This window comes from Oncorhynchus mykiss, chromosome 10, assembly GCF_013265735.2.
Source record: "Oncorhynchus mykiss isolate Arlee chromosome 10, USDA_OmykA_1.1, whole genome shotgun sequence".
Taxonomy (NCBI): domain Eukaryota; kingdom Metazoa; phylum Chordata; class Actinopteri; order Salmoniformes; family Salmonidae; genus Oncorhynchus; species Oncorhynchus mykiss.
In genome coordinates, this window is record NC_048574.1 from 34,717,676 (window position 1) to 34,741,660 (window position 23,985).

The window sequence follows — 23,985 nt, forward strand, 5'->3', positions numbered from 1 at the left end:
TGTCAGGAAGAGCCCTCTCCCCTCCAATCTCTCTGTTTCCCTCTGTCAGGAAGAGCCCTCGTCCCTCCACTCTCTCTGCTTCCCTCTGTCAGGAAGAGCCCTCGCCCTTCCACTCTCTCTGTTTCCCTCTGTCAGGAAGAGCCCTCACCCCTCCACTCTCTCTGTTTCCCTCTGTCAGGAAGAGCCCTCGTCCCTCCACTCTCTCTGTTTCCCTCTGTCAGGAAGAGCCCTCATCCCTCCACCCTCTCTGTTTCCCTCTGTCAGGAAGAGCCCTCTCCCCTCCAATCTCTCTGTTTCCCTCTGTCAGGAAGAGCCCTCACCCCTCCACTCCCTCTGTTTCCCTCTGTCAGGAAGAGCCCTCGCCCTTCCACTCTCTCTGTTTCCCTCTGTCAGGAAGAGCCCTCACCCCTCCACTCGCTCTGTTTCCCTCTGTCAGGAAGAGCCCTCATCCCTCCACTCTCTCTGTTTCCCTCTGTCAGGAAGAGCCCTCATCCCTCCACTCTCTCTGTTTCCCTCTGTCAGGAAGAGCCCTCTCCCCTCCAATCTCTCTGTTTCCCTCTGTCAGGAAGAGCCCTCGTCCCTCCACTCTCTCTGTTTCCCTCTGTCAGGAAGAGCCCTCATCCCTCCACTCTCTCTGTTTCCCTCTGTCAGGAAGAGCCCTCGTCCCTCCACTCTCTATTTCCCTCTGTCAGGAAGAGCCCTCGTCCCTCCACTCTCTGTTTTCCCATGGAAGATGACTATGCTCATCTTTCCTCCATATGATGCAATTCTGGACTGTCTGTCTCCTCTCTATCTTTAACACCCCCTACTCTTTATTCATCTATCTCTCTCTCTGGTTCACTCCCTCTCCATTTATTTAAAACAGACGCTTATCTCTCATCTTTCCCATCTTTCTTCTCATGCTTCTCTCTCCCTCACTCTTTCTCTCACTCTCAGTCCACCTTTCTGCTGCTCAATCTCATTGAATTCTGTATCTCCGTCTCTTCATTCATCACTACACCCCCCCCCCCCCCTCTTTCTCTCTCTCTGTGTCACTCACACACTCATCCCCCACCTTCTCTTCTATCTCTCCTTCCATCCCTACTCCCTCCCTCTCTCGTGAGCGGTGTGTGTCGGTCGGGGCTTGCAGGCTGTAGCTGCTGATGCACTCCTGGTCATTAATAAAAGTCAGGAAATGCATCTGAGCCCCAGTGGCTGCATGCAGCCTCTCAGACTAACAGGAAATGGGTGTTTGGCCGGCGGCCAACCCTGCTTTTTCAGGGGGCGACCGGAGCCAATCAACAAGCCCTGGTCAGTTAATGGACCACGGATATTTTGGTTAAATATCACAAACAATTATGGGGGCGCGAAAGGGGGGCTGGGGGGAAGAGGGGAGAGGGATTGCCTCATAGACATAGGACTAGGGGGAATAGGGGTAGGGATGGAGGGGGTGGCAAAGTTAAAAATGGGTGATGAGGGGGAGAGGGGATGGGGCTAGGGAGGGTAACGGTGTAGTGTTTCATTTGAGCAGGGCCAAATAGAGACTATAGCCAGGGATTGGAGGGACAGGGGGAGAGCTGGGAGTAGTGATAGGGTTGGGGGGTGAGTAGGGGATAGGGAGGAGGGAGGAGGGATTAGATACAGATGGCTCTGTTTATGAAGCTCAGTGTGATATAGAATGAGGGGATGAGGGGAGCTTGACTACGGCTGCATTTCAATCCATAGAGTGGTTTCCTTCCCTATGCCTGCATTCACTTCCCTTGAATGAGGAGTACATGGAGGGAGGGAATGAGGACAGAGGGAAGGGAGCAAATGTCTGGAATGAAACAAAGTCAGAGTACATGTAACTCCCAAAATAACGGAAACACCAAAATAAAGTGTCTTAATAGGGCTTTGGGTCATCATGAGCCAGAACAGCTTCAATGTACCTTGGTGTAGATTCTACAAGTGTCTGAAACTCTATTGGAGGAATGTGACACCATTCTTCCATGATAAGTTCCATCATTTGGTGTTTTGTTGATGGTGGTGGAAAACGCTGGCACCGCTCCAGAATCTCCCATCAGTGTTCAATTGGGTTGAGATCTGGTGACTGAGACGGCCATGGCATATGATTTACATCGTTTTCATGCTCATCAAGCCACTCAGTGACTACTCCTGCCCTGTGGTTGGGGACAAAACACTTCAGCGAGCAGGCCTTTCTAATCGACCTGGCCCGGGTATCCTGGAAGGATATTGACCTCATCCCGTCAGTAGAGGATGCCTGGTTATTCTTTAAAAGTGCCTTCCTCACCATCTTAAATAAGCATGCCCCAATACATTTTTGTAGACCAAGAACAGATATAGCCCTTGGTTCTCTCCAGACCTGACTGCCCTTGACCAGCACAAAAACATCCTGTGGTGTTCTGCATTAGCATCGAAAACCCCCGTGATATGCAGGAACCAATATACACAGGCAGTTAGGAAAGCTACGGATAGATTTTTAAAGCAGAAATTTGCATCCTGTAGCACAAACTCCAAAAAGTTCTGGGACACTGTAAAATCCATGGAGAATAAGAGCACCTCCTCCCAGCTGCCCACTGCACTGAGGCTAGGAAACACTGTCACCACTGATAAATCCACTATAATTGAGAATTTCAATAAGCATTTTTTCTACGGCTGGCCATGCTTTCCACCTGGCTACCCCTACCCCGGTCAACAACCCTGTACCCCCCACAGCATCTTGCCCAAGCCTCCTCCATTTCTCCTTCACCCAAATCCAGACAGCTGATGTTTTGAAAGAGCTGCAAAATCTGGACCCCTACAAATCAGCCAGGCTAGACAATCTGGACCGTCTCTTTCTAAAATGATCTGCCGAAATTGTTGCAACCCTTATTACTAGCCCGTTCAACCTCTCTTTCGTATCGTCTGAGATTCCCAAAGATTGGAACGCTGCCGTGGTCATCCCCATCTTCAAATGGGGAGACACTCTAGACCCAAACTGCCTCAGACCTATATCTATTCTACCCTGCCTTTCTAAGGTCTTTGAAAGCCAAGTTAACAAACAGATCACCGACCATTTCGAATCCCACTGTACCCGCTATGCAATCTGGTTTCCGAGCTGGTCATGGGTGCACCTCAGCCACGCTCAAGGTCCTAAACGATATCATAACCGCCATCAATAAGAGACAATACTGTGCAGCCATATTAATCGACCTGGCCAAGGCTTTCGACTCTGTCAATCACCATATTCTTATCGGCAGCCTCAACAGCCTTGGTTTCTCAAATGATTGCCTCGCCTGGTTTACCAACTACTTCTCTGATAGAGTTCAATGTGTCAAATCGGAGTGCCTGTTGTCTGGACCTATGGCAGTCTCTATGGGGGTGCCACAGGGTTCAATTCTCGGGCCGACTCTTTTCTCTGTATACATCCATGATGTCGCTCTTGCTGCTGGTGATTCTCTGATCCACCTCTACGCAGACGACACCATTCTGTATACTTCTGGCCCTTCTTTGGACACTGTGTTAACAAACCTCCAAACGAGCTTCAATGTTATATAACTCTCTTCCATGGCCTCCAACTGCTCTTAAATGCAGGTAAACCTAAATGCATCCTCTTCAACCGATTGCTGCCCGCACCTGCCCGCCCGTCCAGCATCACTACTCTGGACGGTTCTCAACTAGCCTACTTGGTTGAATAAAGGTGAAATAAATAAATAATAAATAAAACCACACCAATGTGGAAGCACCTGCTACCAATATACTTTGAATCCCTCATTTACTCAATTATTTCCATTATTTTGGCAGTTACCTGTAGGTTGTGTAGTACAACGGAATGTAACGTAGCCTGAGTGGTTGTCTATAGGTCTGTAGTTGGGTTTAGACAGTATAACTGAATGTAACATAGCCTGAGTGGTTGTCTATAGGTCTGTAGTTGGGTTTAGACAGTATAACTGAATGTAACGTAGCCTGAGTGGTTGTCTATAGGTCTGTAGTTTGGTTTAGACAGTATAACTGAATGTAACGTAGCCTGAGTGGTTGTCTATAGGTCTGTAGTTTGGTTTAGACAGTATAACTGAATGTAACGTAGCCTGAGTGGTTGTCTATAGGTCTGTAGTTTGGTTTAGACAGTATAACTGAATGTAACGTAGCCTGAGTGGTTGTCTATAGGTCTGTAGTTTGGTTTAGACAGTATAACTGAATGTAATGTAGCCTGAGTGGTTGTCTATAGGTCTGTAGTTGGGTTTAGACAGTATAACTGAATGTAACGTAGCCTGAGTGGTTGTCTATAGGTCTGTAGTTTGGTTTAGACAGTATAACTGAATGTAACGTAGCCTGAGTGGTTCTCTATAGGTCTGTAGTGGGGTTTAGACAATATAACTGAATGTAACGTAGCCTGAGTGGTTGTCTATAGGTCTGTAGTTTGGTTTAGACAGTATAACTGAATGTAACGTAGCCTGAGTGGTTGATATAGGTCTGTAGTTGGGTTTAGACAGTATAACTGAGTTGGACTGATGTGCGTGTGTCAGCACTGGACTGCAGTGTGTTGTGTAACCTGATCCTGAGCGCCTAGCAGGGGAGCTGACCCACAGCTCTGGGGTTCTGCATCAGAGTGTTCACAGTGCATGCCTGTGGAACTGTGACAGTGGGACACACACAGCACAGAGTCCTGGCAGAAATGAATGACTTTGTCAGCTGTGTGCCGGTCGTTAACCAGGCCATTTAACATTGATCCTGTAGAACTCTCTCCATCCCTCCATCTCTCTATCCCTCCATCCACTCCTCTATACCCTCTATCCCTCCATCCACTCCTCTATACCCTCTATCCCTCCAACCACTCCTCTATACCCTCTATCCCTCCATTCACTCCTCTATACCCTCTATCCCTCCATCCACTCCTCTATACCATCTATCCCTCCATCCACTCCTCTATACCATCTATCCCTCCATCCACTCCTCTATACCCTCTATCCCTCCATCCACTCCTCTATACCCTCTATCGCTCCATCCACTCCTCTATACCCTCTATCCCTCCATCCACTCCTCTATACCCTCTATCCCTCCATCCACTCCCCTATACCCTCAATCCCTCCATCCACTCCTCTATACCCTCTATCCCTCCATCCACTCCTCTATACCCTCTATCCCTCCATCCACTCCTCTATACCCTCTATCACTCCATCCACTCCTCTATACCCTCTATCCCTCCATCCACTCCTCTATACCCTCTATCCCTCTATCCACTCCTCTATACCCTCTATCCTCCTCCACCCCACAGTCCTCTCTACTCTCCATCATTCAATCCTTCAAACCTTCATTTGTCTTTATGCCCTCCATCCCTCTATGACTTTTCCAACTCCCCCTCTTTCTCATTGGGCATTCCTGCAAGATGACCAACCTGCCTCCTTTTCGCTCCTTTCTCTCCTCCTCGCTTCCCCCTTTCTTTCCCTCACACGCCACACACACACACACACACACACACACACACACACACACACACACACACACACACACACACACACACACACACACACACACACACACACACACACACACACACACACTCCTCTCTGCACTCCTCTCAGGTATTTCCCCCAGCAGGAAGCAGTGCTGTTTGTTCCTGTGACATTAGAACCCTGAGCAGTGTATGGTTACCATGGAGATGACTGTGTAGGGATGTGTGGATGTATATAAAGAACCTGCTGAGTAAGGCAGATGGCCAGCCGAACGGAAGGGTCTGGAATATACATTTTGACTGCAAAAATATATATATGATCAATATTGACATTGACCGTTATTATCATTACCTAGAGTGCTGCTGACAAGGCTTTCCAGAATGACACCGGAAGTTATCAAATACTGAAGTTTTCAAAATAAAGCAACTTAGAGCAACCATTTTGTCTTGAAGGTGTTTTAGAGGCTCTCGGGGCTGTGTCTGTGGGTGAGAGGACTCAGAGTGGCACAGAACCAATGACGTCTTGTATAAAGGTTGAGTGACAGCTTTGTGACAGGAGTGTCTGACCTGTGTGTCTTATGAGGGCTTTTGATAGTTCCTGTGGCTCCCCAACACCACTAACCTCTCTCTTTCCTGCTCACTCTCTTTCTCTCACTCTCTCTCTCTCTTTCTCTTCCTCTCTCTGATACGGTCAGCCTAGTGAGGCTTTTTATGACTTAACCCCACTCAGTGCATTCCCCTCCAATCTCCTTATTTTCCCTCTTTCTCTTCTTCTCCCTTGCTCACCCCTTGCTCACCCCTTGCTCATCCCTTGCTCATCGCATGCTCTTTGGTCTCCCCTCTCTGTTTTCCTCTCTGTCTCCCTTTTTCTCCCACTCTCACTTCCTCTGTCTTTTCTCTCCCTCTCGTTTCTCTCTTTCTTGTGCTCACTCTCCCTTTTTCTCCCCTTCTCTATGTTACCTCTCTCTCTCTCTTTCGACAGGCTCTGCTCATAGACTCATATGGAACAGTACCTGAGGGAGAACAAATGAGAGATTCAGTTTCAGCCTGATGATGCCACTTAGCCATTAACTATCTGCAGCAAACATGTAACCTCCACGCTGAACAGAAGCCTCCCCTGCTTCCCTCTACCATTCATGTCCAACCCCCTCCCGTCCTCCCTCCCTCCATCTCTCCCTCTCTCTCTGTGTCTCTCATGCACTCACTTACACACACTCTCGGCTCGCAGAGAATGAGAGGATAAACGCACAGACAGGAAGGACTGACCCGAGAGAGTTAGAGTGAGAGACAGAGGCTAGAGAGAGAGAGAGAGAGCAAGAGAGCAAGGGGGAGAGGAACAGAGAGAGTGAGAGAGACTATCCAGCATTCAGTCTTTATGCTTTCAGCGAGAGGAGAGAGAAAAACTACAGAGCCATACTACTGCAATCTCCCTGACTGCTGAGATATTGGAACTCCTTCACTTTTATTTGTTAACTTTTTTCACAAGCTTTCCTTATTTTTTAAGATTACAATTATTTGTTAATTCTGATGCGGAGGACCTGGCTGTTACTTTTTCTTGGGTTCTCTGGGATATTTCTCACGACACTCTGCCCTCTGGTCTCCACACTGTGGACCAGAGACCTCTCTGCCCCTGCTGTGCCCCTGACAAGGCATTGTCGAACAGCTGCTTGTCGTTTGGGCAATTGGTTGATTGTCGTCAGGGCTGGGTTGTTGCTTCTTCATCTTTGCGGGGAATGACCCTAGGAGGCGTGGGATTGGTTGCACTCCAGGGACGCTCCTGAAAAGACTGCGGAGGGGACTCAAGGCGCTGTGGCCCCACGGAACTGAGCGTGCCGCCCCTCCCCCTCATCAACCCCAAGACACCCCATTTCACTGCAGCATGGATCTCCCCCCATTTAGAGGTAGGTACAAAACAACCCCCCTCCCAATATACTGTACCAACCCACCCATCTCTATTTTATGAGAAAAAACACTAAAAGCAGGTGATCAAATAGCTTTTACCAGACTCTCACATGTATTCTTTATATTAAATGTAACTCTGTGTTGAAGTGGCCTATTTTCTGTAGCTTCTTTGCTATCCCTACTGTTTAAAGCTTTATATTGCTGGGATAGTGGTGTGGTTTGGTGTGTCTAACTGGGAGAGTGGTGTGTTGTGTCTAACTGGGAGAGTGGTGTGGTGTGGTTTGGTCCGGTATGTTGTGTAACTGGTTTATTTTGCTGTGTCTAACTGGGAGAGTGGTTTGGTGTGGTGTGTCTAACTGGGAGAGTGGTTTGGTGTGTTTAACTGATGTGGTGTGTGTAAGTGGGATGGTGTGTAAACTGTAACTGGGATAGTTTAGTGTTGTGTGTTTAACTGGTGTGGTGTGTGTGTGTAAGTGGGATAGGGACATGTGGGGTTGCCATTGATTGTTCTCAAGGTCGGATACTGTATGTCAATACCCATCTCCGCTGTGCCTGACTGGAGGGGCGGATGGATGAACGAGGGATAGAGGGATGGCATGAGTGGAGAGGGTTTTTTCTAACACCAGGCCAGAGGAGTGGTTGTTTGAAAGAATACTCTTGTGGAAAGTATTGAATTTGACAATAATGTATATGTTTGGTTGTAAAATGCATACAAATGTATCTCTTCATGTTCCAAGGTTTAATGTTTGGAAATAGGGGCTGATATAAGTGAAATACGTACATACAAAATTATTAAGTCCATTTAAATAACTAATACGCTTTTGAGAATCTGCAAATTGAGTTTGATTCTTGTTTCTGCCTATTTTATAATGTTGCTGAGAACATCATTTTTTAGAGAAGTGAAGTATCACAAGTGTGTGTATAAGTTGTGAGAGAGAGAGGATGTTGCGTGGCGTGGCGTATTACTGTTTGGAACCATTGGCCCACAGTGGAAAGGGGAAATCACTCACTGTGTCAGACAGGGTGATGTGAGGGGGGACTTGTCTTTCTTACTCCTACTTACACAAGATGGTGGGTTACACACACATACATGCATGCATGTGAACGCACACACACGCACAAACGCATGGTTTCTCTCTATGCCTCAACTCCTTCGGTCTTTCTTATCTCTTCGGTCTCCAACTACTTCCAGTCTCTCCCACATTCCACGTTTTGTTCACGTTCACTATCTGCGACTTTATCTTTATTAGTATCACCCTCTCTCTCTCTCTCTCTCTCTCTCCCTCTCTCTCTCTCTCTCCCTCTCTCTCTCTCTCTCTCTCTCTCTCTCCCTCTCCCTCTCCCTCTCCCTCTCTCTCCCTCTCCCTCTCCCTCTCTCTCTCTCTCTCCCTCTCTCTCTCTCTCTCCCTCTCCCTCTCCCTCTCTCTCCCTCTCCCTCTCCCTCTCCCTCTCCCTCTCTCTCTCTCCCTCTCTCTCTCCCTCTCCCTCTCCCTCTCTCTCCCTCTCCCTCTCCCTCTCCCTCTCCCTCTCCCTCTCCCTCTCTCTCTCTCTCTCTCTCTCTCTCTCTCTCTCTCTCCCTCTCTCTCTCTCTCTCTCTCTCTCTCCCTCTCCCTCTCCCTCTCTCTCCCTCTCCCTCTCCCTCTCCCTCTCCCTCTCTCTCTCTCCCTCTCTCTCTCTCTCTACCTCTCTCTCTCTCTCTCTCTCTCTCTCTCCCTCTCTCTCCCTCTCTCCCTCTCCCTCTCCCTCTGCCTCTCTCCCTCTCCCTCTCCCTCTCCCTCTCTCTCTCTCTTTCACTCTCTCTCGCTCTCTCTCGCTCTCTCTCTTTCTCGCTCTCTCTCTGACGTGGTCTTCCTATCTCTCTGTGTGCCTCCCTCCCTCTCACCTCCCTTTCTCTCTCTCCCTCATTCTCCTGCCCGGACTTGCTGGTCTGCAGTGTCTATTTCAGTCCTTCCTGGGGGTCGGATTCGGCACATCCGGAATCTCATACAGTTTATTGTCATTCAATCCTGCTGCACTCCCGGAGGGGCCAGAGGGTGGCCCCTGGGTCCCGCTGCCTGACAGCTCACGCACAGGGGAACCAGACACACACACACAGACACACACACACAGGCAGACAAATAGCCAGGGCCCCCATTCAAATGTGGGTGGGTTGTTTTCGTGTCTGCGACCCATCAAGTGCCAACCCAAATGAAGGCCTCAACTGCAAATATGCAAATCTGGAGGGGAGGAACGAAAGAGGGAGAGGGAGAAGCTGTGTGTGTGTGTGTGTGTGTGTGTGTGTGTGTGTGTGTGTGTGTGTGTGTGTGTGTGTGTGTGTGTGTGTGTGTGTGTGTGTGTGTGTGTGTGTGTGTGTGTGTGTGTGTGTGTGTGTGTGAGTGAGAAGAGAGAGAGAGAGAGGATTGGAGAATGGATATATCTAATGACAAATTCCCTGTAGGAAGCTGTGGGCTGAGAGGAGGAGGAGAGAGACGAGGAGGCGAGAAGAGGAGAGAAAGGAGGGGGGGAAGAGGAGAGATGAGGGGAGAGGAGGGGAGCGAGGAGAGGATAGATGAGGGGAGAGAATAGGAGAACTGTTCCACTGTTATCAGCAATAACATCAGATCAGAGCGGAGTATAAAGAGAGGAGGGCCAGGGGAGGGCCAAGGGAGGGCCAGGGGAGGGCCAAAGGAGGGCCAGGGGAGGGCCAGGGCGACGGGCAAAAATAGCTCAACATCATGTTGTCATCTGCCACCCTCAGCCATTCACATCACCATTAACACCATGATACCACACTGGTCCAGCAGTCAAACCAGTATTTTGACTCACTGTGTGTGGGGGCTTTGTGTGTGTGTGAGAGACACACAGTAAATTAACACTAGGCCATCACTCCCTCTTTCTGTTTTGCACTCCAGATGTTGCTTTGGAATCCCATCTCCCTCCCTCTCTAACTGAGCTGAGCTGAGAGGAGCAGGGTCCTATGTGGCGATTGTTGTGAGTAATATGTGCTGTGCAGCTCTCTCTAGTCCTCATCCTGTTCCTGCCACAGATTGGATTACTGTGCCAGGGAGGGCAGGGGAGCAGGGGAGCAGGGGAGCAGGCCCTGGCTGCAGAGAGAGAGCCCCAGGGCAGAGCAGCGAGGCAGGGCTAACTCACCACTGATACTCCCCCAGCGCACGGCCTTGTCTTCAGGTTACCTCTGACGGCAGACTGGCCCAGTAAACATCAGCCCTGAGCTCTCTTGCTTATCCTCTCTCTCTCTCTCTAAATACACTAAGTGCACAAAACATAAAGAACACCTTCCTAATATTGAGTTGAACCCATTTTGCCATCAGAACAGCCTCAATTCTTCTCCGCATGGACTCTACAAGGTGTCAAAAGCATTCCACAGGGATGCTGGGCCATGTTGACTCCAATGCTTCCCACAGTTGTGTCAAGTTGGCTGGATATCCTTTGGGTGATGGACCATTGTTGATACACACAGGAAACTGTTGAGAGTGAAAGACCCAGCAGCGTTGCAGTTCTTGACACAAACCGATATGCTTAAAAATACTTATTTAAAATGTCTCCTCCCCTCATCTACACTGATTGAAGTGGATTTAACAAGTGACATCAATAAGGGACCATACCTTTCACCTGGATTCACCTGCTCAGTCTATCTCATGGAAATAGTTTTGTACAGAAGGTGTATGTATATACAGTATCTCCCTTGCTTTCTTTCTCACTTTCTCATTCCCATTTGCCCTCTTGCTTACCATCCCCCTCACTCTCTTTCTCTCTCTCTCTCTCTGTTCTGTGCCTTGCTCTCTCCTTCACTACTCTCTCTCTAGTCATGTAATTGTTTCACTCTCTTCTTTCTCAATCCCCTTGTCTTTTTTACTCTCCTTTGTTTCTCTCTTTCTCTCCTATTTCTCTCTCTCTCTCTCTCTCTCTCTTTATCTCACTCTTTCTCTCTCTCTATCTATCCTGCAGCCCCTGTATCGATGTGCCTCCGGCCCAGACCTGAAAGGCGAAGTCTTGAATTCCTTCTCCTAATTATTATTATTATTATTTTTTACGTCTGAGGGCCTGAAAGTTGTGTGAGGGGCACACACAGAATGACAGAGTAAGGAGGAGGTGAAGGGATGAACAGATGAGCGAGAGGAAGGAGTGTGAATGCTGTTGATATCATGGAAGGAGTGAGTGTTGTGTCCCTCTGGGTTTGCATCCGACCCAGATGATAAAAGCAGGAGCAGACACATAAAACAGACCTCCCAGAGCCAGGCAGATACAGCAGGCAGAAATAACTCAGCCAAGTATAAGAGAGGAGCCATGTTCTACCTTTCCTCATGTTGCTGTATCTATGCTTTCTCACTATGTACTGACACCATGTGCCCCAGCTGCCCTAACCCTATCCCTAACCCCAGCCCCTGCCCTAACCCTAACCTTAACCCTAACCCTAACCCTAACCCCTGCCCTAACCCTAACCTTAACCCTAACCCTAACCCTAACCCCTGCCCTAACCCTAACCCTAACCCCAGCCCCTGCCCTAACCCTAACCTTAACCCTAACCCTAACCCTAACCCCTGCCCTAACCCTAACCCTAACCCCAGCCCCTGCCCTAACCCTAACCTTAACCCTAACCCCAGCCCTAACCCTAGCCCCTGCCCTAACCCTAACCCCTGCCCTAACCCTAACCCTAACCCTAACCCCAGCCCTAATCCTGACCCTAACCCCTGCCCTAACCCTAACCCCTGCCCTAATCCTAACCCTAACCCTAATCCTAACCCCATCCCCTGCCCTAACCCTAACCCCAGCCCCTAACCCTAACCCTAACACCAGCCCTAACCCTAATCCTAACCCTAACCCCAACCCTAACCCCAATCCTAACCCTAACCCTAACCCCAGCCCTTTCCCTAACCCTAACCCCAGCCCCTGCCCTAACCCTAACCCTAACCCTTTCCCTAACCCTAACCCTAACCCTTTCCTCATGTTGCTGTATCTATGCTTTCTCACTATGTACTGACACCATGTGCCCCAGCTGCCCTAACCCTAACCCTAACCCCAGCCCCTGCCCTAACCTTAACCCTAACCCTAACCCCAGCCCCAATCCTAACCCTAACCCTAACCCCAGCCCCTGCCCTAACCTTAACCCTAACCCTAACCCTAACCCCAGCCCCTGCCCTAACCCTAACCTTAACCCTAACCCCTGCCCTAACCCTAACCCCAGCCCCTGCCCTAACCTTAACCTTAATCCTAACCCCAGCCCTAACCCTAGCCCCTGCCCTAACCCTAACCCCTGCCCTAACCCTAACCCCAGCCCTAATCCTGACCCTAACCCCTGCCCTAACCCTAACCCCTGCCCTAATCCTAACCCTAACCCTAATCCTAACCCCATCCCCTGCCCTAACCCTAACCCCAGCCCTATCCCTAATCCTAACCCTAACCCCAATCCTAACCCTAACCCCAGCCCTTTCCCTAACCCTAACCCCAGCCCCTGCCCTAACCCTAACCCTAACCCCTTCCCTAACCCTAACCCCAGCCCCTTCCCTAACCCCAACCCCTGCCCTAACCCCAGTCCTGTCCCTAACCCCAACCCCTGCCCTAACCCCAACCCCTGTCCCTAACCCCAACCCCTGCCCTAACCTCAACCCCTGCCCTAATCCCAAACCCTGCCCTAACCCCAACCCCTGCCCTAACCCCAGCCCCTGTCGTTATCCCAGCCCCTGCCTTATAACCCCCTTCCCTAACCCCCTGCTTTAGCCCCAGCCACTGTACTGAGCCTGGCCCCAATACGCTGCTCCTGCCACAATCCTATTCCCCATCCACATCCCCACCCACAGCCTGGGAGTGTCAGTTATCGATCCTCTGGCATCCACACTGGTTAGATGAGAGAAGGGGATGAACATGGAGGGATGGCTGGCTGCATTCTCTCTTACATCTCACTTTACAGAGCAGTCGGCCTGCTCAGCTGGTGGCGTTAGGGTGGGACGGAGCCCGGTGGGTAGGTGGAGGGGGAGAGGGAAGGATTCTGGGTAGTGGGAGTTGACTTCCCAAACATGGTTTCCAAGGCAACAGCTCCCACAAGGACAGGGCTTCCGGACCCCTTAAGTGGGGGGAAAGAACAGCCAAGGATTCTAATGCTGCTCCAAATGCAACATGTAAACATTGCCGTACTGAATGAGTCAATAGTATTCACGCACAGCTGTCGCTCTCAGAAAGCATATCTGTTCTGTTATAAAGTGTTATAAATGTGTAATGCAGAAACAAATGAAACAGTAAAACAGAAAGTTTAACACTTGAGATAAAATGTCTGTGTGATTTACATTTTTGCAGATGCTCCAATCCAGAGTGACTTACAGTAGTGAGTGCATACATTTTCATACTTGTTCCTACTGGTCGCCCGTGGGAATCAAACCTGGTGTTGGAAGTGCCATGCTCTACCAACTGAGCCACACGGGACTGTGTGTGATCAGAGCAGATTGAGTTATGTATCCAACAGGAAGTAAAGCAGATGTCAGTCTAGAGCAACAACAGGGCTAGCCCATCTTCCTCCTCAGGGGATACTCCCCTGGCTGCAGGGTTTGGTTCCAACCCAACTATAATACACCTTATGCTAATCAGCTGCTCCGCAGGACCCTGATTAGCCCTAGAGTCAGGTGAGTTATAGTAGGGTTGGAACAAAAGCCTGCACTCTATCCTCTTGTGACGAAGACCTAGACCGGTTTATGAGATCTGTGAGGAGACCAAGACCAGCTGAAATGTTTTTAGTTGTATTTTATCGGGAGTGGTCCAAGCCAGAGAAGCGGTGAAGGGCTTGGTCACACGTTTATAGCCTGAACCCTGCCCTGGTCCGGACGACTCTGATGAGGTCATGGAAAGAGTCAAGCAGCCGGCTTCTCTTAACAATTAGATGGTCTGATAGCTGTGTAGTGGATGGGTGCTGCTTCATTTGAAGTGATTACTCTGAAGGACTTCCCTTCCCTCCTCCATCTAATTTGGAAATGCATTCTGAGCTTCCGGCCTTATCTTCACTGTATGGCTGCGGGCTGGGGTGGTGGTGTGTCTGGGAGTGTGTAGATATACGCTTGTGTGTGTTTCTCTGCACTTTTGTGTGTCTGTCTCAGTCTATCTACGTGTGTCTGTCTCAGTGTGTGAAGACATGTGTACTTGTAATCTGTCTTTGTCTACAGTATGTGTGTGTGAGGTTGGATGGTATCGTACCTTTTGAGAGAGCATCGTTGCCAGAAATTCTGACGGCAGATCCCCGGAAGGCTGGTTCAGGTACAATATATACATTCGGTGGGCTGCCACAAAAAAATATAAGTTCATAAGTACAAAGTATTTAATAATTTTACATTGGAAATGGTAAAAAATGTGTACCAACCTCTCATCCCATTCCACCACCCCCACCTATCCAACATGTCTCCATCCAACCACATCCAACCGCCCTTCACTCTGCTATTCTTAATGGCTGTTTCTGACTATGGATTTCCGTTCCTGGCTGTGTCCGTCCGTCCTTCCATCCCTCCATCTGTCCTCTCCCGTCTCTCTCCTCCATCTAATCTGCTCATCTGGCTTTCTGCTTTAAATGCTTCTCCATTTGGCCTGATTACTCTGATTACGCTCCTGTCTCCCTCCCTCCCTCTCTCTTTGTCTGTCTCTCTCTCTCTTTGTTTGTCTCATTCTCTGCGAGGGCTTGCTGGCCTCTCACAGGGAAATGAAGGGAACTATCCCCTCAGGCCATTTGGCACGGGTGCAACAAGAGGAGAGGAGGAAAAGGACCTAAAAATCAGATCCAGATGTATCAGGGTATCGAATAAAGCACGTAACAGCCTGTTGAACACATAACAGAAGATTCTGCTGCATCTGTTGTCGTTAGGATTTGTAGCAGATATTCAGAGGGTATTTTTGTAGGTGCAACATCATCTTTACTAAAACTCACATACTGTATTATTCAAATAAAATATGAAAAACATTATTGTCCACAGAATGTGGAGTCGTTCCCTGCTACATTATGTCCCTGTGATGAAACAAGTCAATGTGTTTGTGTGTTAATCCCAGGATACTAATATTTTCCATCTACATTCCAATATCCACGTTGTTCCTGTTTGTGGAGGATAAGGCTGAAACAAAAGGAACTTTTTAACAGGGGCAATTTCTCTCTCCCTTCCACACCCCAGATTGGGTTACTACAATGACAACCTAGGACCTTAGTGACACTCATAGCAACTAACACACTGCAACGTTTTCCCCAATTCATCTCTGTATATCTTCGGATAGGCGGACGGACAGGCAGGCGGATCCAATGCCCTTCCTTTCTTCAGTGTGTGTGAGTGAGTGAGTGTGTGTGTGTGTGAGTGGGTGTGAGTGGGTGTGAGTGAGGGTGTGTGAGTGGGTGTGAGTGGGTGTGTGAGTGTGTGTGTGTGAGTGGGTGTGAGTGGGTGTGAGTGGGTGTGAGTGAGGGTGTGTGAGTGGGTGTGAGTGTGTGTGAGTGGGTGTGAGTGGGTGTGTGAGTGAGTGTGAGTGTGGCTGAGTTTACAGAGAGGCTGAGTTTACACAGCCAGCCCAATTCGGATCTTTTTTCACTAATTTGACTTTTGACCAATCACATCAGATCTTTTTTAGAGCTTTTTCAGAATTGGGCTGCGTATCTCAACGCAGCCAGAGAGTGAGCTGTGTAGGGGAACAGATGCTAAATTACAGGCCAGACTAATCACTTTATCTCTTTGGCCCTGCTTGGATAATAATAGTTATACTCTCAGCACTAGAGAATTTCAAAATCAAATCAAACTTTAATTGCCACATGCGCCAAATACAACAAGTGTAGACTTTACCGTGAAGTGCTTACTTACAAGCCCTTAACCAACAGTGCAGTTTAATGTTCATAATGATGTTGATAATATTGCCTATGTGGATATTGGGTCTATTTGTGTCCAGTTTATATAACTCAGTCACGTTGCTCAGGTCAGGTCTGCTTAACTGCAGTATAGGTCCACTCTACTGCATGTACAGTTTTACCAAACATGGGAAGTGAAATATTGAAGCTGTCTGCATAAATTAGTTGTGAGAAAGTGAAAAGTACGTTGACTTCCGGCTTTCCAGATGTGTTGTAAGTGGTAAAGAGTAAGGAAGAGTGATGAGCTGTTTGATGTGGTTTCTTTTAGGGGTAAAGAGGTGTGAGTTTCCTTAACGTGTTCTGGGATGAAATGTAACAGTGTTCTGAAATATCTATCTCTCCTTCTGTTCCAGGTCTCTCTGATGTGCCGTGAGAGGTGTGACTCCCCCGTCCCTGCCCCAGTCCTGACCCCATCCCCCTCCCTCGTGCCCCTCCTTCAAGGATGGACCCTCCCCCGGGTCGTGGCCCTGCCCCAGTCAGGATGGACCTGGATGGTCTGGACCTCCAGCAGGTGCCTGTCCTCTCCCTGGACCAGATTCGCTCCATCCGGGCCAGCAATGACTATGTGGAACGCCCCGTTGCCCTGGACCACACCTCACATTCTGGCTTCTTTTACGCCCACGACGACCGCTACCCCATCACCCATGGGTACCCCCCTCAAGGTTACCTTCATGGTTACTCTCAGGGGTACCCGTCCCACGCCCCTCTCCCCCGGAGCCAGAGCCAGCAGCAACATGCCCACCTGACCCATCTGAGTCGCTCCAGTACAGCCAGCTCAGCCATGTCCCGGACCAGCGCTGCCTCCGACCAGAGACTCCTGGCGGGTCTGACGCCCTCCCACTCTGGCCTGGCCTCAGTGGTGCGCTCTCAGCCTAAAGGAGAACTCAAGCCTGAGGCTTCCCTAGGTAAAGGCCTGGAGGAGGGAGAGGACCTGGGCTTGCACCTGTTTATCTGTGAGCGCTGTGGGAGGTGTAAGTGTCAGGAGTGCTGCGCTCCGCGGAGCCTGCCGTCCTACTGGGTCTGTAGGCAGCGCTGCCTCTGCTCTGCTCAGAGTGCTGTGGAGTACGGCACCTGTCTGTGCTGCGTTAAGGGCCTGTTCTACCACTGCTCCGCTCAGGATGACGAGGACAACTGTGCCGACCGGCCCTGTGCTTGCACGCCCGCCCACGCCTGCGCTCGCTGGGGTACCATTGGCCTTCTGGCGCTGTGCCTGCCCTGTCTCTGCTGCTACCCACCTGCCAGACTGTGCCTCGCCCTGTGCCAGCAGGCCCACGACCGAGCCACCCGCCCTGGCTGCCGCTGCAGCAACACCAACACCGTGTGCCGCAAGATCTCCACCTCCAACCCCAACCCCGGGCATGCCCCCTTCCGCAGCAAGTCCCTGGAGAAGCCTGTATGACAGTGGTGCACCTGGAGTCAGTCGTCGCCTGGACAACGCAGTCTTTGACAACATTGCCATGACAATGCAATCGCCCCGCCCAGCCCGTCGTGATCTACCTACCGTGACCTTTCACCTTACGTACTTTCCATACTTCTTCTTTTCCTCCTGCCTGAAGAGAAATGACCAAACGCCTTACTGTACTTTACTGTAACTGTATTGTACGTGTGGAGACTCGAGCCGAAACCTGAAACCGCCTGGTGCTTTTTGCTGAACTGACTGCCAAACTTAACCTTACTGTGTTACTGTGTGGGCATACTGTCTCTACCTTTCCCTTACTGTGTTACTGTGTGGGCATATGTCTTTACCTTTCCCTTACTGTGTGGGCATACTGTCTCTACCTTTCCCTTACTGTGTTACTGTGTGGGCATACTGTCTCTACCTTTCCCTTACTGTGTGGGCATATGTCTCTACCTTCCCCTTACTGTGTGGGCATACTGTCTCTACCTTTCCCTTACTGTGTGGGCATACTGTCTCTACCTTTCCCTTACTGTGTGGGCATACTGTCTCTACCTTTCCCTTACTGTGTGGGCATGCAGTCTCTACCTTCCCCTTACTGTGTGGGCATGCAGTCTCTACCTCCCCCTTACTGTGTGGGCATATGTCTCTACCTTTCCCTTACTGTGTGGGCATACTGTCTCTACCTTCCCCTTACTGTGTGGGCATGCAGTCTCTACCTTCCCCTTACTGTATGGGCATACTGTCTCTACCTTCCCCTTACTGTGTGGGCATGCAGTCTCTACCTTCCCCTTACTGTGTGGGCATACTGTCTCTACCTTTCCCTTACTGTGTGGGCATACTGTCTCTACCTTCCCCTTACTGTGTGGGCATGCAGTCTCTACCTTCCCCTTACTGTGTGGGCATACTGTCTCTACCTTTCCCTTACTGTGTGTGCATGCAGTCTCTACCTTCCCCTTACTGTGTGGGCATACTGTCTCTACCTTTCCCTTACTGTGTGCATGCAGTCTCTACCTTCCCCTTACTGTGTGGGCATACTGTCTCTACCTTCCCCTTAGTGTGTGTGCATGCAGTCTCTACCTTCCCCTTACTGTGTGGGCATACTGTCTCTACCTTCCCCTTACTGTGTGGGCATGCAGTCTCTACCTCCCCCTTACTGTGTGGGCATACTGTCTCTAGCTTTCCCTTACTGTGTGGGCATGCAGTCTCTACCTTCCCCTTACTGTGTGGGCATACTGTCTCTACCTTTCCCTTACTGTGTGGGCATACTGTCTCTACCTTCCCCTTACTGTGTGGGCCACTCTACTGTAGATAGTACTGTGGCTATTCTCTGTGTGCACCTGCCTGGCCGACCAGACCGTAACTCAACAGACCAACCTCACTGTGCTGTGTGATGGGCTGGGGTTTGCTCTGTTAGACTTGACCTATTTATTTATTGGACTTCCTCTTCAGTGAGGTAGAGCGATAGAGAGAGACATAGGTAGAGAGGTAGAGAGAGAGTGAGGTAGAGAGGTAGACAGAGAGTGAGGTAGAGAGAGAGAGAGACATAGGTAGAGAGGTAGAGAGAGAGTGAGGTAGAGAGGTAGAGAGAGAGTGAGGTAGAGAGAGAGAGAGACATAGGTAGAGAGGTAGAGAGAGAGTGAGGTAGAGAGATAGAGAGACATAGGTAGAGAGGTAGAGAGAGAGTGCGGTAGAGAGGTAGAGAGAGAGTGAGGTAGAGAGAGAGAGACATAGGTAGAGAGGTAGAGAGAGAGTGAGGTAGAGAGAGAGAGAGAGAGACATAGGTAGAGAGAGAGTGAGGTAGAGAGATAGAGAGACATAGGTAGAGAGGTAGAGAGAGAGTGAGGTAGAGAGATAGAGAGAGCGGACCATGTGTTACATGTGAGTACAGTGAGCGAGCTACTAGTACAAATCCTAACACAGCCATTAAATAAAAGGGGTCTCTAGCAAATGTGTATTCCAGGCATGACAGAGACAGGGTGGTCTACAAGGAGTCTACAGGTGTGGGCCTCCTTCCCTCCCCTCCCTCTCTGAAGAGGCATCCTGGAGCCGACAGACTGAATGGACATACAAGATGTGGCAACGAGCGGCCATGGCAGACATTTTGTCTAAGGCTGATGCAAAGACCCTTTCCTAAAGGTGGAATAAAAACACAAACTCTGAAACACAAACATGTATTACTGTTTGACACACCAAAAAGGGACCATGATGTACCCGGAGAATCTAAAGTGATTAAGCTCATTTAATATGGAAAGCACTGTGAGATATAGAGGTGAATCGTCTGTAGTGTTGCCCAGCTGTCTAACTAACAGACTAACCTGGGGGGCCTCCCTTATGACCAGGCAGTGTGTGTGTGTGTGTGCGCGAGTGTGTGTGTGTGTGTGTGTGTGTGTGTGTGTGTGTGTTTGTGTGTGTGTGTGTGTGTGTGTGTGTGTGTGCGTGCTTGCACGAGCATGTGTATGTGCACAAATCTTTGTGTGTAAGTGTGTGTTCTTACCTGTGTATGTACAGTATACACTATATATATACAAAAGTATGTGGACAACACTTCAAATATGTGGATTTGGCTATTTCAGGCACACCCGTTGCTGACAGGTGTATAAAATGGAGCACACAGCCATGCAATTTCCATAGAGAAACATTGGCAGTAGAATGGCCTTACTGAAGAGCTCAGTGACTTTCAACATGGCACTGTCATTGGATGCCACCTTTCCAACATGCCAGTTTGTAACATTTTTGCCCAACTACAGCTGCCCCGGTCAACTGTAAGTCCTGTTATTGTGAAGTGGAAAAGTAGGAGCAACAACGGCTCAGCCGCAAAGTGGTAGGCCACACAAGCTCACAGAACAGGACCGCCAAGTGCTGAAGCATGTAGTGCATAAAAAAGTGTCTGTCCTCGGTTGCAACACTCACTACCGAGTTCCAAACTGCTTCTGGAAGAAACATCAGCACAAGAACTGTTTGTTAGGAACTTATGAAGTGGGTTTCCATGGCTGAGCAGCCGCACACAAGCCTAAGATCACCATGCGCAATGCCAAGCGTTGATTGGAGTGGTGTAAAGCTTGCCGCCATTGGACTCTGGAACAGTGGAAACGCGTTCTCTGGAGTGATGAATCACGCTTCTCATCTGTCAGTCTGATGGACGAATGTGGTTTGGCGCATTCCAGGAGAATGCTACCTGTCCCAATGCATAGTGCCAACTGTAAAGTTTGGTAGAGGAGGAATAATGGTCTGGGGCTGATTTTCATGGTTTGAGCTAGGCCCCTTAACAATGACATTCTATACAATGACATTCTAGATGATTCTGTGCTTCCAACTTTGTGGCAACAGTTTGGGGAAGGTCCTTTCCTGGTTCAGCATGACAATGCCCTCCATACACAAAGCGAGGTCCATACATAAATGGTTTGTCGAGATCGTGTGGAAGAACTTGACTGGCCTGCACAGAGCCCTGACCTCAACCCCAATGAACACCTTTGGTATTAATTAAAATTCCGACTGCTAGCCAGGCCTAATCACCCAACTTCAGTACCCGACCTCACTAATGCTCTTGTGTCTGAATGGAAGGAAGCCCCTGCAGCAACATTCCAATATCTATTGGAAAACCTTCCCAGAAGAGTGGAGGTTGTTATAGCAGCAAATGGGGGACCATCTCCATATTAATGCCCATGATTTTGGAATGAAATGTTCGACGAGCAGGTGGTCACATACTTTTGGTCATGTAGTGTATATGTGAGTATGTGTGTGTGGGTGTCATGTCCCCTCCTGTGTTAGTGTGTGTCGGGCCTGTGTATGTTTGCTGTCATCAGAAGCCTCCTGTTATATTTTTAGGTTTCCTCTCCGCGGCAGGCTGACGCCAGACTTCCCTGACCCCTCACCGCCTGTCTCTCCCCTCCTCACCTCCCCTGCCTGTACCCATCCCTCAGCCTCCCCTAACCCATTCCTTCCTCCCCTCTCCTCTATTCCTCCCTCCATCCTGATAGCGTTGCTGTCTACCGTGCACCAAAGAGATGGAGCTACCCTAAATTCCCAATACAGAGGGATATCATAGGGCATGGACAGTAAGCCAGCTAAGGCTTAGGAAAGGGAGCCAGATAAGAAATGTTACCTCCGTTATAGATCCTTACCACTGCGTCCACAACACATTATGCATTTTGCATGGTCAGGGCTTTCCTCTTCTTGACAGATTCCTCTGGCCAGTTTGATCAACCTCAGGCGAGTCCTCCCCCCGACCCCACTGGGGGGTGGAGGGGGGCTAGCTAACACCTTCCAGCATCACATCTTAGCACCCCTTCCCTCCCAGTTACATTCCTACTAACTGTATGGACTAAGTAAAGGTGTCAGTGTGCTTCAGGTTGGCAGTTCAGCAGGTCAAACTGAACAAGTGCGCTCACATACTCTATTAGAAGACCATCACTTGATAAATGAGAAAGAAGCAGCAATAGTACTGGTTGTCCGTTCTGAGACGCTGTAGCCAGAATACACTTCCTAAAAATAGTCAGATAACTCAAGGAATTTGTCATTAATGTTGAGATCTTAGTTGCTCAATTTTACATCTAACTAAGATGTTAGGTGCAGTATTTGTCCAGCGAAAAAATTTGAATGAAAACTATTCGTCTCACGTTGAATGACCACAAACAATCCTTACTGTTGTCCAATCACCAATGAAGAGGCCTAGACTTCGGGTACCGATTTCTGCTTGTCTTGAGAAAAAGTTTGGTGTGCCCGAACAACCAAAAACACCCTTGCCGAAGACCAAAACGAACAAAAACATAAAAAAAATGTTGTCATAATATATGCAGTCACTATTCCAAACTGTTTCGGCTGGAAAGCATGCAGACGCTTAATAGGTTCCAGTCCTCCTTCTCTGAGAGTTGATCTCTGAGAGGAGGCAATTAGCTGTATGATAGCTTCTAATGGGGAAGGAGGGAGGGATGGAGGTGAATGGAGGAAAGTAGAGTGTGGGAGAGAGCTGTGGAAGTGGAGAAGGGAGGAAAGGAAAAGGAAGGGAAGGAGGAGGTTGTGGACAGGGTGACTGTCCGTTAGAAGGACTGATGTTGGAGTGAGTGAAGCTGTGGGAGTGAGGTCATACCATTCCAACACTGGGAGATGAAGAACAGGCGAGGAGAGATGGAGGGACTGAGGGACTCAGTCTGGGGGGGGGGTCTGGTTGTCTTCTGTACTGATATTCAAACCGGATGTGAAAAGTAACACGCTGTGTCAAGCGCGTGTGTGTGTGTGATTGTATGTGCGTGCACGTGTGTGCTTGTATTCACCTATGAACACACACACTCATCCTATTTGTTGAAGTTACTTTGCTATATTTTTATATGTACATACAGACTGTTATTGTATACATGTATGTATTGTATTCCCCTTTTTATTATGATTGATGTTGCTATGATTATTTTCTATTATAGTGAACATTTACCTTGAGTCACAGACCTGGTCAATACTTCTAACAATTCTTCTAGAGGTTTTGCACTGTGGAGGAGAAGTTCATTTACTATGTGCCACACCTTTTATGATGTACCTCAACTTCACTATTTGCTCCGTGATTCATTTCACAAATACACACGCACAAACACAAATACACACACAAACACAAATACACACCCATACACTTCATGGCCAATGTGTAAGGCCCAGGTGTATGTCCTCTCCTCTACAGTCCTTCCCCTGAAGAGCTCTATCTCCCAGGTGGCCAGGTGTTGAGGGGAAGGGCTCCGTGTGTAGGTAGGTACTGTACTATACATGCATTTCTGCAGAATAACAACCAACCAACCCTCTCGGGTGCTGTATGCAGGCTACAAGTTAACCACTAAACTTCCCCATGTTGTATTAGTAAGTATTGCTTTGGTACAATTGGCATCTTGTATGTTGTAAAATCATTTAAGGAGAATATATGGACATATATATATATATACATATATATATATATATATATATATATATATATATATATAGAGAGAAATCTATCTAAATGAATATATTATATATATTAAATATACATTTCACACTTATTTTTTTCCGTTGCTGATATTACCGATGCGTCACAGATATTTATTTAATGGTTGCGATGAGAGAAAAGTATTTATTTGACTGCGGAAGTTGCGAGGATGATATTTTAGGCTTTTTGGTTTGGTTTCTCTTGGAGTAGTGTGGCGGCTGCAGCCCTCATGGCTAAAGATAACCAATAAAAGGTGTTTCCAAACGGCCTGTGTCTGGCTGCCTCTTCTCTGGTGTGTGTGTGTGTGTGCGTGCGTGTGTGGCTGTTTGCATCACTGTGTGTTTGTGAGATGCTCATACTGCGTTAACCTTAGTGTTGTAGACTGTCAGGTTTGATGACCAGAGTAGTCACGTCCATATCCCGTTAGTCAAAAAGACCGGTGAGGCCTTTCCTTCCCCTGCCCATTTGCAATGCAG

General features: G+C 48.8%; 1 protein-coding gene across 2 annotated transcripts; it reads left to right on the top strand.

The window, feature by feature from the left end:
• The first annotated feature begins 5,192 nt into the window (after positions 1–5,192).
• LOC110533717 (protein sprouty homolog 3) lies at positions 5,193–23,776 on the top strand. Of its 2 annotated transcripts, XM_036990115.1 has the most exons (3): positions 5,193–7,311; positions 16,520–19,112; positions 19,393–23,776. In XM_036990115.1, the coding sequence occupies exon 2, from the start codon at positions 16,609–16,611 to the stop codon at positions 17,563–17,565; it is 957 nt and encodes a 318-aa protein (XP_036846010.1). In that variant the 5' UTR covers positions 5,193–7,311; positions 16,520–16,608; the 3' UTR covers positions 17,566–19,112; positions 19,393–23,776. The 2 variants fall into 2 exon arrangements, with proteins under 2 accessions (XP_036846010.1, XP_036846009.1); XM_036990114.1 differs by lacking the exon at positions 5,193–7,311 and having other exon boundaries at positions 17,869–19,112.
• Positions 23,777–23,985: the final 209 nt, after the last annotated feature.

Coding starts and splice junctions, on each gene's coding strand:
- LOC110533717 (XM_036990114.1), top strand. CDS start 17,903: ATGTCTTTACCTTTCCCTTACTGTGTGGGCATACTGTCTCTACCTTTC.